The sequence below is a fragment of the Oryzias melastigma genome, linkage group LG20, assembly GCF_002922805.2.
Source record: "Oryzias melastigma strain HK-1 linkage group LG20, ASM292280v2, whole genome shotgun sequence".
Classification (NCBI taxonomy): domain Eukaryota; kingdom Metazoa; phylum Chordata; class Actinopteri; order Beloniformes; family Adrianichthyidae; genus Oryzias; species Oryzias melastigma.
Window position 1 is genome coordinate 15443772 of NC_050531.1, and position 13217 is coordinate 15456988.

Genomic DNA, 13217 nt, shown 5'->3' on the forward strand with positions numbered 1-13217 from the left:
CTCTTTGCTGGTGAGGTTCGGTGTTTGCTGGGCTTGAAATCTCTGAAGCTACATTCACACCACCCTCGGCAACACATGTTCCAGCTACCACTTCCGATGAAAAGTCTATGCAAACCCACGTAAATGTGTGTTTTGGGCTTCGACATATTGGGCCCATTTTTAAGACTGTTTTTGGGCTCTACGTACCATTAAACAAGTATAGAAAGGTAAGCCACGTCATCTTTCACCAATTTACTGACTCGGATTTGGTATTATCCGTCGTACTGAAGATGTCCCTTTTCAGTCACAGAAGTACTAACCATCTGAAAATTGACCATGGGGAAATTAATAATTTCGGTTGGAATTATAAGTCACCAAGTCTTTCATCACTATAGCCCAAGAAAGAAAAAGCCTGAACCACAAGTCTTCAACTGTAGGTGGGAGACTTGTCCAGTAACAACACAGTGGGCGTTCAAAAACCTGTGTATAGCTAGTTCTTGAATTGGTTATATGTATATCGGTGTGCCTGTAGCTTCAAACCAACAGTTAAGCACAGTGGTGGAGGTATGATGATTTGGCCCTCCCCAAAATAGAGTAGCTAAGCTGACCATGAAATCCTTTTTATAGATGGTTTTAGGTAGAATTTAAATATGTGTCTAAGGTAAATAATTATCAAGATTTTTGACTTGTCCAATCCTAAAGTGAGACTTCAATCTAATCAAAATGTTGACTTGAAGAGAGCAACTTGTGGGAAGGAAGGGAAGACCGAGTGACCCACTTTACAAAGCTTAGAAAGACAAAAGTTACAAAGTTATGCCCTGATTGGACCTTACGTGTGTCTCAGTAAAAACAATCATGCTGTGTGCAGGAAGGTTTGTTTTCCTGATGATAAGGCCTCTCGAGTTCAGGTTTATCTGAAAACATTTCCTCTTTGTCTTTAGGCTGGACCCTTTGGTAAATCCTGACCCATCTAATCCTATCGTCTGATTCCTCGTCTTTGGTCGTCCTCTAGGCCTCTGTCCTGGACCTCAGCATCCTTCTCCCAACATTATCTCTGTTCCTCCTCCCAACACATCCAAATCATCTCAATCTGCTTCGCTGGATCTTTCTCCAAAACATCTACTATGAGCTGATGAACTTGTTCCTGATCCTATTCATTCTTGTCACTCCAAAAGACAACCTCATCATCTTCATCTCTGCTCCCTGTAACCTCACCGTTCTCCTTCAGTCCCTCTCGTTGACACACATACTCATCACTGTACTACAGCTCTCATACACATCCTGAACATGTTCTCTGTCACTCCAAATTTCCTCATACAAACTACAACTCTTCTCTGTATCTTGTTATAGACTTTATCTGCAAAGACATAAACGCTCACTTCTGCCCTAAGTTCCCACCACTTTTCCCTGTTACTTCATTGTGTTACTCATCAGCTTTATTCCTTTGTAGTCCACAACTCTGAACATCTCCCTTGTTCTTAAAATGGGCACCAGAGCACTTCTCCATTCCTGAAGTATCTTCTCACTCCTCAAGAACAGTCAGGTCAGAAACTCGACTCTCCTAAACTCTTCCATATCTCTACAGGTATGATTTCAGGATCTTTTGCCTTTCAATTTTTTGTCCTAATCAGTGTCTTCCACATTTCATATGTAATGATCTGTGCTTCCTCCTTCTCCACAAGAGTTAGCTCATCTACTTATCGGCCTCTTAACACTTTCCTCATTCATTCACCCTTCAAAGATTTCCTTCCATCTTTTCAGCTCATGCTACGTTCACAACTTACTGTATGCTAAATGTTCGATCAAGAACACACAAAATGCGTTCCTGATCGAACATTTACAATGAGGCAAGCAGGGAAGTGCTACTTCTTCTTTTTTTTTCTAGAGTTTATCAGTTACCTACAGTTGGAGAAAGACTTGGGGTCATATAATTCTGTCAGGGCACAAGTATTAATTTGTTCTTTATGATAAACTTACAAGTGGTTGGTACTTCTGTAAATGAAATCACGATTAATTTCAAGTCTCTTATTGGTCAAACTTTACCTAGTTTAACTTGGCTGGGCGTTTTATAAGTAGAGTCCGAAAATGGTCTCAAAAATATGAGTAGCGCCACATCAACACTAGTTTTGAACTTGGAAGCCAGAATCGCTCCTTTACATCCATTTATACAGACTTTTTGTTGAAAGTGGTCACTTGAACCTCCGTTGCCGAGGGCGTTGTGAACGTAGCTTCACTGGTGGATCTGGTCAATGAATTTCCATCGCTGTCCTTGATCAAATCTACTGCATCTGTCTCTCTGCTTCACTTTTACCTCCTTTGTGTCCAACCTTCCATACAAGTCCTCATACACCCTTTGTTTGACCTTTGCCACCTCCACCTTCCTCTCGTCTTCTTCTGTCCTCTGTGTCCCATTTTTCACTACCAAGTCTTCTAATATATTTTCCTCGATTCAAATACCGTCCTCCAAGTCTCTTAAGCTATAGCTGACTAGTCATCTGATAGAACCTCCTGACCGTCCAAAGTCTGTTTCTCAAGGTCCAAACCACACAACCCTCTTCCTTTTTCATCTGCTCTCCCCTTGTTCTGTTCATCTTTCCCACCAACAAAGTCATCCTCACACTACCGTCCTAGTACCAATACAATTCCAAAACTATAGTACAAATTTTGACTGTGACACTAGAACTTTTTCAATTTTTATGCATATCTATCAGATCATTTCTTTCATTTTTGTTTTGACGGCACGAGGAGCAGCGGTCGCTTTGGAAGCAAAACGATCTACAAGGTAAGAGCCTCTTTGAAGTGACAGATTAACAAATAAGCAGACTAATTCAGAAGGCCACGCTTCATCTCTACTCTACGTCAGACTTCAAACCCGCCCCAACTATAGTCATGTCATCCATTTCTCAGATCAGCACTTTGTGCTTCCGAGGAGCAAAGATAGTGGCTCTAATTAAAAGAAAACAAATAAAAACCCCAGTTTTTGAACTCCTGACAAAACAAACTTAATTATTCCATAAAGGTAATTAATTGGATGTTATACACATCTGGGTACCATTAATTATTTTGTTACGGGGGGATATTCAGGTAAGGCAAGGTAAATGAGTGGTGACGGATTTTAATCAATTCCATTCCTATTATAATGAAATGCAATCTAGCACAAGCAGAATTGTTGTTGTTGTTGTTTTTTTTTTTTTTTAATATTAATGTCACCTTAATGGTCCGCATTAGGCAATTTTGCCTGGCTAAATAAACTTGAAATAGAATTGAGGAAAAAGTCAATACGGAATTCATTTACCTTCAAACAACAACAGGAGGGGGCTTTCTTCAACCCCCCCAGGATTTGTAGGAGTCTACAAACTCAAGGACGTCATCACCTTGTTTTTTTCTTTCTTTGCTGATCTGCTCTTATTTTATTAATAATGCCGGCGTGAACTTGATCTGCACCGGGAACGAGCCTCATTCTCTGCGGTTTGCTTTACAAAATAAAAGCCTGTTTCGACTTCAGTTCTGTTTTCTGGGGGGACGTCTGCTGAAATTGAAATCATCCACTCCCCTGATGATCGAATTTGTAAGAGAACTGAATGGAGGGACTCCTTTCCCCTCACGTTACAAACAGGAATGCATGTTAACCCTTTAACACCTGATCTTTAATCTTTAGCATACTGTAACTTTTCAATCGTTGACACGATCAATGAAATACTAGTAGATTCTGTAGGAAGTGGTAGGGTTGTGGCCTCCCAACAAGCTCACTCATGATTTGTGAGAGTGGTTGCCATAGAAACGTTGACTCAGACCGCCTCGGACCAATCACTGCTTAGTGACGTGGTCTGGCACCAATATGGCGGCGTTCGTATTGCAAAAAATGGCCACTAAAATGACTTCATTTCTTTGGAGCCAGAACTAAACCATTTTCTATGGGTGACATCACACTCACTCGGTCCACTTCTCTCATGCTACCGTCACACCGGGCACATGTTAAAGAACGCACTGCTACCCGATATCAGCGCAAATCCACCACTTACAGTTGGAAGAGGTTTGGTGCAAAATGTCCAAACGGTGCAAATCTCACAAATCTTGCTTCAGGCTTTTTCTTTCACAGCTTTTTTCGGATATATGAAAGACTTGGTGTCATATAATTCTGGGCGCAAATCATAATTATTAATTTCTCCGTCATGATACATTTTCAAATGGTTTGCACTCCTATAAATTAAGAAACACACCACCCATATGTCAGAATGGTCCAAATTTAATTGGTTTAACTTTCAACGTGGGTTCAATGGTCGCGTGTTTTGTGCGTAGAGCCTTAAAACTGACTTTAAACCTAACTACACTTTTTTGGCATTGAGACGAATAGTTTCAGAAAATCTATATGTATGTATGTGAGCACCAAAGTCTATTCATTCAACTTAAAAGTTGACAACTTATGCAGTTTTTCCTTCTAAAATGCTGTTTATGTACTAATAATTGAAAAACTACACAGTAAAAGTGAATACATCTCTGTGAGGTGACAGTGTAGAACAACATTTACTTTGTTCAAGGCCTCAAATTAGGCACCAATGTCTTATTATTTAACTTTAGAATTGACAACTTGTTATATTTAAAGTCAAAAAATGTTTTTATGTACAAATAACTCAAAAACTGCACACTAGGAGTCCACAAATCTATGTGAGGAGATAGCTTTGTGGTGAGTATTCATATTATTTTTGAACAGATAAGGTAGTTTATATGAAAACAAAAAGCATGACATTTCTAAAGTGTGAACCGCTTAACCACACTGAGTGGGGTCAGAACAGCGCCGTGGCAGGACGGCTGGGTCAAACGGGACGTCTTGTCTTGCTTTCGATCCGGCCTCCATAGACACTTCTGCGGGCCGGAGTGGCCCTCCGCCAGGGGACCCGGCGAGGAGCGGGGGCGGCAGAGGCTCCGTCTAGTTTAACATGCATGTATGCTTCAGAGAATGTTCAATTAGCCGTTCTGCATGTCAGTTACTTCACAGTTATTTGCTGACTGATCATTTATTAAATATATTTTAATTTTTTTGTTTATTTATTTTTGATGACTTTTCATTGAAAGTGGTCGCTTATTCTGAGCTTTTCTGAGCCCGGTGTGAACGTAGCGTAATACACTCATGTTCAAACTGGATGAGACTTTTTGTCTTTTTTTAAAATAAAATAAATTAAAGAAATAAGCCAACCCTCTACACACACACACACACACACATTCCCTCACAGACGTATCAGCATGCTCGCTCTTCCAGTGAGGGATTCTGAGGACAGCGGTTTTTGTGGCCGGCGTCGTACACGGAGCATGTGTGGTCAGCATGCGCACACACACTCCAAACTTCAGCACGCAGAGGTTTGTTTCTACAGAGGTGATGAGCGGGTGGAGGGTTGTCATGTCAGGGTGGTGTGGTGGCGGTGGGGGTGGGGGGGTTGAGCCATATGTCCATTTCTGAGTCAGCGTCGGACTTTGAAGCAGCCTCTCCGTTCCTGCGCAGACGTTTTTAAGCTGAAGCCTGATTAAAAGCCACCTGGTGACAATCTGCTTCGGCAGTGAAATCGCTCCAAACCCGCTTTTTGGGAAACCTTCCCACATTAGTGATTCATCCCGGCTTGCTTGACACTTGAGCTTTAATCAAGATCTGAGGAGAACGCTCCTCCCGGGAGTGGCTTCCGAAATGGAAACAGCTGATATTTACTCCGATTGGGGATTTTAAACGGATCAATCGGGCCCGTTTAATGAAGAACTCCTTCTGCCGAGCAGTCGAGACGAAGCAGGGAGGTGGTGCTGCTGGAGCTGGTGGTGAGGGGGGGTCAGCTTACTAATCAATCTGCCGCCCTGGGAATAGAGGACACCCAGGAAGGAGTGCAGAACCAGAAAGATTAGGGAGACTCGGCTGTGAATGCACTTTGACTTGTTCAATACCGTCTCGTGGTTCCTGCCTGTCTTCCAGGCAGCGGTAACCTGACACATGGCACCTCTACTCTTTCTCCTCCTCCTCCTCCTCATCCTCAGGGGCTACTGGTTGACGAAGATAATACCAGCTGAGGCGCTTGCGGCTTATATTAAAATGACCCCCTGTGACATTATACTGCCAGAGAGGTCTTGGCACTTTAATAAAGTCTAGATGCCATTTATTTATAATGCATGGGGGGAGGAGGAAAAAAATAATAAAACAAATAAAAAACAAAAAAAAAAACACAAATGACATTTGGCATGCAGAGCCAGTTGAGAGCTATCTGACTGAATTGAGAAAAACAATATGTCCACATTATTACAGGAGCTGACACCCCCTCCTCCCGACTGGAGGAAAAAAGTCGTTGCTGAATCAGAAATGAACACGGGGCTCGGCGGGCTTGAATGTGCAATGAAGGGTGGAGCACAAGCGAAGCAGCAAGCAGTTGGTGGCTTCATCCACTTTCTGGAGAACATTTACTTACTAACGGGACCGATGCTATTAGGAATACCTGCAAGAGAAGAAGACAAAAACAGGTTTGTTTAGGGACAACTGCTCTCTCTTCAAAGACATTTGTGGTTGTTTTTGCTTTTTTAACTTTCAGTGGACAAAAGACGAAAGAAAAAATGGTTTGGACCACCTAGAGTTCATAAAACAAGATTTAAGTGTTTTTTTTTTTTCATTTTTGCCAAAACATCTGCTTCAAAGAATGCACGCAAACAACAAAAGCGACCTCGCAAATGTCCTGCTGTCAGATCGACGCGCCCCACCTGACGTTCAAATGCCATCTGTACCATTGACTTAACATTGACTTGACGCACAAATCGCACAAGGCACACAGCAAAAAAAAAAGTAAAGAATCGGCTCCCATCATTGGAGAGTCGACTCCTTTGACTCCCTACCAGGCAGCAATTCTTAGACCTGATGCTTTTGAGCATGACCCATCACTATATTCATATGGAGTACTTGAGTCTCACCTACTTCCCCTTCACTTACTTATGTATTCACTACGACTTTTCGCTTGCAGCAAACCTGTAGAGTAAAATATAGCATGAACATTCCCACTCTACTGACTCACCGTACGGTCTATGACTTTGATATATCGTGTAGGTCACCTGTGTTCCTTGTCCAGGTTTGTCCATTTTTTGCCTTTTGGGTTCTATATAAAACGCACAACCATTACAAGGTAAACCAGGTCAACTTTAACCAATCAGGAAGTTGGAGTTGGCGTCCATTTTCCATGTCGGAAGTCCCAACTGTTTGAGAATTGATCATAGAGGAGATATTAATAACTGTGGTTTGGGTTTATATGATACCAAGTCTTGAGAGGGAAAAGGCTGTGGCAAGATTTGTGAGATTTGCACTGCTTTAACATTTTACACAAAGCCTCTTCTACCTGTAGGTGGCAAACATACACTAGTAGAAAAGTACAGAAAGAAAAAGAATCTCCTCGTTTGTCCAGTGTGAACACTAAGGGTGAAATGGGTGTTCAAGAATGCGTCCCCTGTGTAAGTCACCTAAGGCTTTACTGCGAATGTTCGATCTTGCTAGATTTTGTCGATTTTTAAGGTTTCCTCACGAAAAACTCTAAAACAAGAACTATTTCGTTGAAAAATCTGAGAATTCCAGTTGAGTCTTTCATGACAAACGCTAGTTTCAAAACGCCAAATGACGGCTCGTCTTTTCACCGGCCCGCTTGTCCATCCCTGCATTGTGCAATCTCATGAGCCAGGCGGCCACTGAGCAGATAACACAGTCTGTCTCATCCCCATGGCGACCAGATCTCTCCCCACACCAGGACGTCGGCTGGCCGTGGATCTAAGGAAACTTTTGTGGGCTTTCCACTCTGATCATTCCTCCATTTGAACCGACCGCTGACATCTCCGTTTTTAATTAAGACTGTAATTCACAGTTGTGGTGACAACACCTTTTATTTTTCTTGAATGTTCCTGCAGAACATTTCTATTCTCCAAAGAAAGGTTTCTGATTGTTTGAAAGTGTTTCTGATCCTCCCTTTTGGAGGGACATCCTCATTCCATTCTGCTGCTTTTTTTTTTCTCCAAGAAAGCAGTTTGCAAACATCCGACTCTCCGTAGGAAAGAAAGCATGCTGGGTAATAGGAGTCGCTTTTCCCCACATTTCTCCTGGAGATAAGATTATAGATCCTTTCTGGAAATCATTTCTCTCATGTCGTATTTAAAAATAAAGTATGAACACGTCCTGGTTTCCTAGAAAAAAAATATATGCGTTTAAAAAAAAGTGTGATCGAACGCCATTTTGATCAAAGAACCGTCACCCCGTTCTGATCTTTGCCCCGTCGGTGGTTTTTAGGGTCTGGACCTGTGAACTGAGAGCTGTGAAGTGCAGGTGGCTTTGCTGACACGCAGAGCTGGAGAGTAATGGATCTGAAACCTCCAGGGGGGTCGGAGAGCAGATGCTAACCAGGGGACAGGAAGGACGGGACAAGGATAATCACAGTCACGCATTGTTACACAGCGGCACAACAGAACAGAGGAAGAAAAAACTCATTTGAAACCTGAATAGTTAAACCGTCATGGCGTATCTCAACTCCAGAGTGGTGAATGTTGTGTTTTTATCTGCAGTAGCTGCAGATACTAATGGATGTTAGCATAACGTACAAGCAAATTCTTCTTACTGAGTGTCATAAAATTTATGTTGTCTCTAAATTACCGTAATTTCTGGACTATAGAGCGCACCTATGTATAAGCCGCATCCGCTCTATTTAAAATATGTATATAGAAGCTGCAGATATCTATGTTGAAACAATACTGCATGAACAGAACGATTTTGTAATGTAAATGTACCAGTATGGTACATAAAAAATAATTACCAGTTGTAATTTGTCACGCGTCTTCTATATGCTAAAAAAAAACAGTAGCGCAGGCTATTCTCCTCTGCGTTTATTTTTGTCTTATTTTATTTATTGGGCGGCTGTGGTGCAGCGGTAGGGCGGTCGCCTAAGATTGGAAGATTGCGGGTTTGATTCCCGCCTTGCCCGCTCATGTGTCAAAATGTCCTTTGGCACGTCACTGAACCCCAAATTTATGGTAAAGTAGAAAAGCGCTTTTCAAGTTTTCACCATTTACCTTACTAATTCCGGTTAGAGCGCCCCTATTGGTGGAAGAACGATCCACAGAATAATCAGAAAAGTAGCGGCTTATAGTCCAGAAAGTACAGTATCCTAAATATCAAAATCTCGTTTACGGACAGAGCGCTTTGTATTTTTTTTTTTTTTTTACAGTTTTGGATTGTGTGGGGCTATTTCCAAACATTAAATACAATAAACTACATTTGTGTAGCTTATATCCAATTAGCATATACTACAAAAATTCTATTTAAAATACGTGTTTGATCTATAATGAAAATAAACCAAAGTTATTGGATAACATGTCAACATGAACTCTCATAATTTTGTTGATTTGTGCGTATGGATTTGGGTCTTTGAAAGCAACATTTTGGTGTTTCCTTGGGACATTTGTGGACTCAAAGTGTGAGACAGTCAGGATTTGATTTGTGAAACAAGCGTAGCAAAACTTAACATCAAACTGCTGCAAACATAAAAAATAAAATAATTTGGTGGAATTTATTGTATGAGTTATTAATTAGTAATTATGCACGCACAAATCGAACGGAACTATTTTTTTTTTCCATACAAAATCTCTTTCCCCACAACCAGAATCCATATGTTCCTCTGGATAATAAAGTTTGCTGTCCTTTTTTGAAGAAAAAAAAAAAAAAAAAGATTTTTAACTGTACCAACCTTTTAGTTGTTTTAATAGTTTGACTTCTTGTTTGGCTGCACCACATAGAGAAAAGTGACTTTTGATGTTTCAGTTAAAAAATAAATCTATCAAAGGGGAAGCAATAAAAAAAGTGTATCCCACCGCTCAAACAGCATGTCCCTTGATCCACTGGGCTCTTTATTTGGGGGCAGCTGTGGCCCCATTTATGCTGCAACCCCACCGACTCGTCTGGCAACAACGGCTCTTGTCTCCCGCGGAATGAATGGAGTACAGGTGGGGGCCATTTCTCATGTGGAAAAGAAGCCCATGTGTCTCGCGCTCAGGGCTTCCTACTTAGCGGTGATGATCGTCATTATCCCCCTTGATGTACATTTGGCTGCTAAATCTCGTTTATTCTTCCACGTTTCAACAAACTGTTGCTTTTCTTATCATTTTCAGATTGGAAGCTTGAAGAAAAAAACGACAAATAGATGAAAAGGCGTTGCAGGAGAAGCGTCCGCTGAAGTCGCTGACAGAGCAATAACACGCCGGCGCTTTTTACATCCTGTTGGAAGATTAGCATCGACCCTCCTGCATTTAACGGAGAGGGATCTTAATATAATAGCAGGAAAAGTGATTTTTTTTCTGCCTCCAAAACCAATTCCTGCTCATCGTTTGAGTGGAGATGTTCTTTAGAACTGCGTTGACGCAGAGGAAATCTCCATGAAGATGGAATATATAGCAGCAATAAAACTGATACGGCACGCTGTATTTAAAACAGTTAAACTTTAAAAGGATAAAAATCTATCGCCACTTTCATTGCCAGTTATTTAGTTTTTTTTCGGTTTGTGTGATTATTTTCATGCAATTTGTGGACGATTCTACTGTATCCCTTGAAGTAATTAAAGCATTAATCCTGTTTAAAGCTAGAAAAACTGTTTATCAAAATGACTCTTTGTCAATTTTTGTCATTAGGCAGAGCTTAACCTTCACTTCCAGGTCGTGTTCTGGGAGAGCCAGAGCTCTGTCCGCGCCATAACTCTGCTTTATGAACAAACTGCGGCTTACAAGCAGATCCATGTGGGGTCATTCGATTAATTTTCAATCACTGTCAATTTCAATCCTCTCCACCTGCCTGGCCGTGCCATTACGGGCCACGGCTGCAATCTAATTTTGTCCTATCGCACAGGAAGAGCATTTGGAGCTGCGCGCGTCCGACGGCACGCTCCATTGATTTTTTATGCGTTGGCTGCTGGATGGCGAACACGATCTCCGAGGGGCTGTGTGAGTCACCGAATATGATATGCGCTCATGTAGGGTCAGCAGATGTGACACATACATACAAATGGGGGAGTGTTAGAGCGCCAGTCGGAGTGTGGCAGCGACTGATTTTTCAATAAATCTCCCCCAACTGAACTGCGTGGTTAAAGGTCCCGCTGTTTGGTTTAGGAAAGCTTTAGCCACAACTGATGTTACGGGTGGATACGCGCGTTCTGCAGGCGAAAAATGGTCGTATCATTATCGAGGCTGTAGAGCAGATATGTTCATGTCCTTTACGGGTATGCTACGAACAACAGGTCATAGTGAACACTTACACAACACGTAAAGGTAAAATAATGGTCATGTTGGTGAGAACAGGCGTCTCATATGGATCTTTCATTTTTCTAAGCCCCTTAAACCCTCCGCACTGTGTATGAAGCCCCTCAGTCCCCTTGACGTGATAAGTGTACGCCCCTTGGGCAGGATAACGCCTGGTTCACACTGGACGCGGAAGCGCGGAACGGAGGCCGCTTCCATTGAGTGCCCTTGTTAACCTGTGGTGTGGTTCACACCAGGCGTGGAGCGCTGCGGTCCTCCGCAGAAGGCTCACCCCGTGCTGTTCGGCGTCTGGTCTATTTTGTGTGCGACCCCCAAGCAATCCACATCAATTCTAGCAGAAAGTTTCCGTATTTTCCGCACTATAACGCGCACCTAAAAGCTTTCAATTTTCCGACAGTGCGCCTTACATATGTATCAATACTGAGACGCAACAGGTCTCGCAACTATGGAGAGCAGCAGACGACTCCATTTCCTCCTGTAGAAGTAGTCCACAGTGCATGTTGGGATATATGACTGCATGTGACGACATATGAGCGTGCATTTTCATTTCCATTTGTGTGTGTGTGTAAAGACCCCAAAATGGTTCCTTTGAAGGCACACTCTTACGACGCAGATCTTAAAGTGGATCCTTATTGCAACCCCAGTTACTACTGTAGCTTCTACTCTATTAGCCTTATAATCTGGTGCTCCTTATATATAAAAACAAAAGTTTTAAAATAAGCCATACATTTAAGGTGGTTTTATAATTTAGTACACCTAATAGTGGGGAAAATACGGTACCTCAAGATGCATGGAAAAATCTTTATTTTTTTAAAAGTATAACCTATTTTTTACAGTAAAATATCGTGATTGACAAATGCAATCATGTTTTTGTATCTAAACACACTGTAGAGATGAAAATATACATACAATCACAACACATACACAGACAGTACACATACTTCTCTGTGTGTCTAAACAACGGATAAATTAAAGAAGTGTAGGCCTACTAACTTCTTGCTTCTTTTTAACAGAAACATGGGGTTATATTTTAGGTTATTAACTTAGCAATGATGGCAAAAACAAAAAAAAGCTCTAGCATGTCTCAAAGTCAAGGCCTGGGGCCGGATCCGGCTCTCCGGGTAATTTTATTTTATTGTTATTAATGGCCCGAAGTTATCTTGCGCTTATTTCTAACTTGTATAATTTTTACAAAATATATTTTAATGGAGAGTAAAATAATCAAAGATATTTAAGTTTTAAGCTGATTTAATCTGAAAGAATATTCCTTTCTTTTTGTTATTCATAATTATGCTAAAACAATATGGTTTTAAAGTTTAAAAAAAATTGGCATTCTGCTAGATTTTTGCACTACTTTGGCATTTACTTTTTTAGGCTATTTTGGAGTTTAGCTAATATTTCAGCTACATGCTAGCTGTTTTGGGCTAATTTAGGCTTTTCTGTTTGTTTTTAAGGCTATTTTGAAGTTTAGATATTTTTTCAGCTACATGTTATCTGTTTTGGCTAATTTAGGCTTTTTTTAGGCTAATTTGGCATTTAGCTAATATTTTAGGTAACTATCAGCTTCAGCGTTTTCAGCTATTAACTTCATTGATTTCCGCTATCATCTTCAGCGGCTAAATTCAGCTTACAGCATTAAAACTAGCATTATTGCAGGTGATGCTATATGTCTAGTTTGTAATTATGTTAAAAAGTTACAGTTTTAAAGTTTTAAAAATGTAGTTTTAGTTTGTTTAATAACTGTTTATTCTTTTTGGCCCAGGACCTAAGGTGTGTTTTGGATTTTGGCCGCTTGTGCAATTGAGTTTGTGATTGCATGTGTTATTTAGATCCAGTGACATTTCCAATCTTAAACATGTTGATAAATTAACTGAAAACCTGTTTTCTTTTGAGCATCCAGCATTCACATTTCTAGAAAAAATGTATTTACCTGTAGGCTC

At 41.0% G+C, this 13217-nt stretch overlaps 1 protein-coding gene across 4 annotated transcripts in view; it reads right to left on the minus strand.

The window, feature by feature from the left end:
* ntng1a (netrin g1a) overlaps nucleotides 1–13217 on the minus strand; it is a 156233-nt gene that overhangs the window by 22201 nt on the left and 120815 nt on the right. For 3 of the 4 annotated variants that reach the window (XM_036217410.1, XM_024280667.2, XM_036217411.1), the window contains exon 5: nucleotides 6420–6446. The exons of the other annotated variant lie outside the window; for it this stretch is intronic. In XM_036217410.1, the coding sequence (XP_036073303.1) occupies nucleotides 6420–6446 (27 nt within the window). The remainder of the gene's footprint in view (nucleotides 1–6419; nucleotides 6447–13217) is intronic. 4 annotated transcript variants of the gene reach the window in all.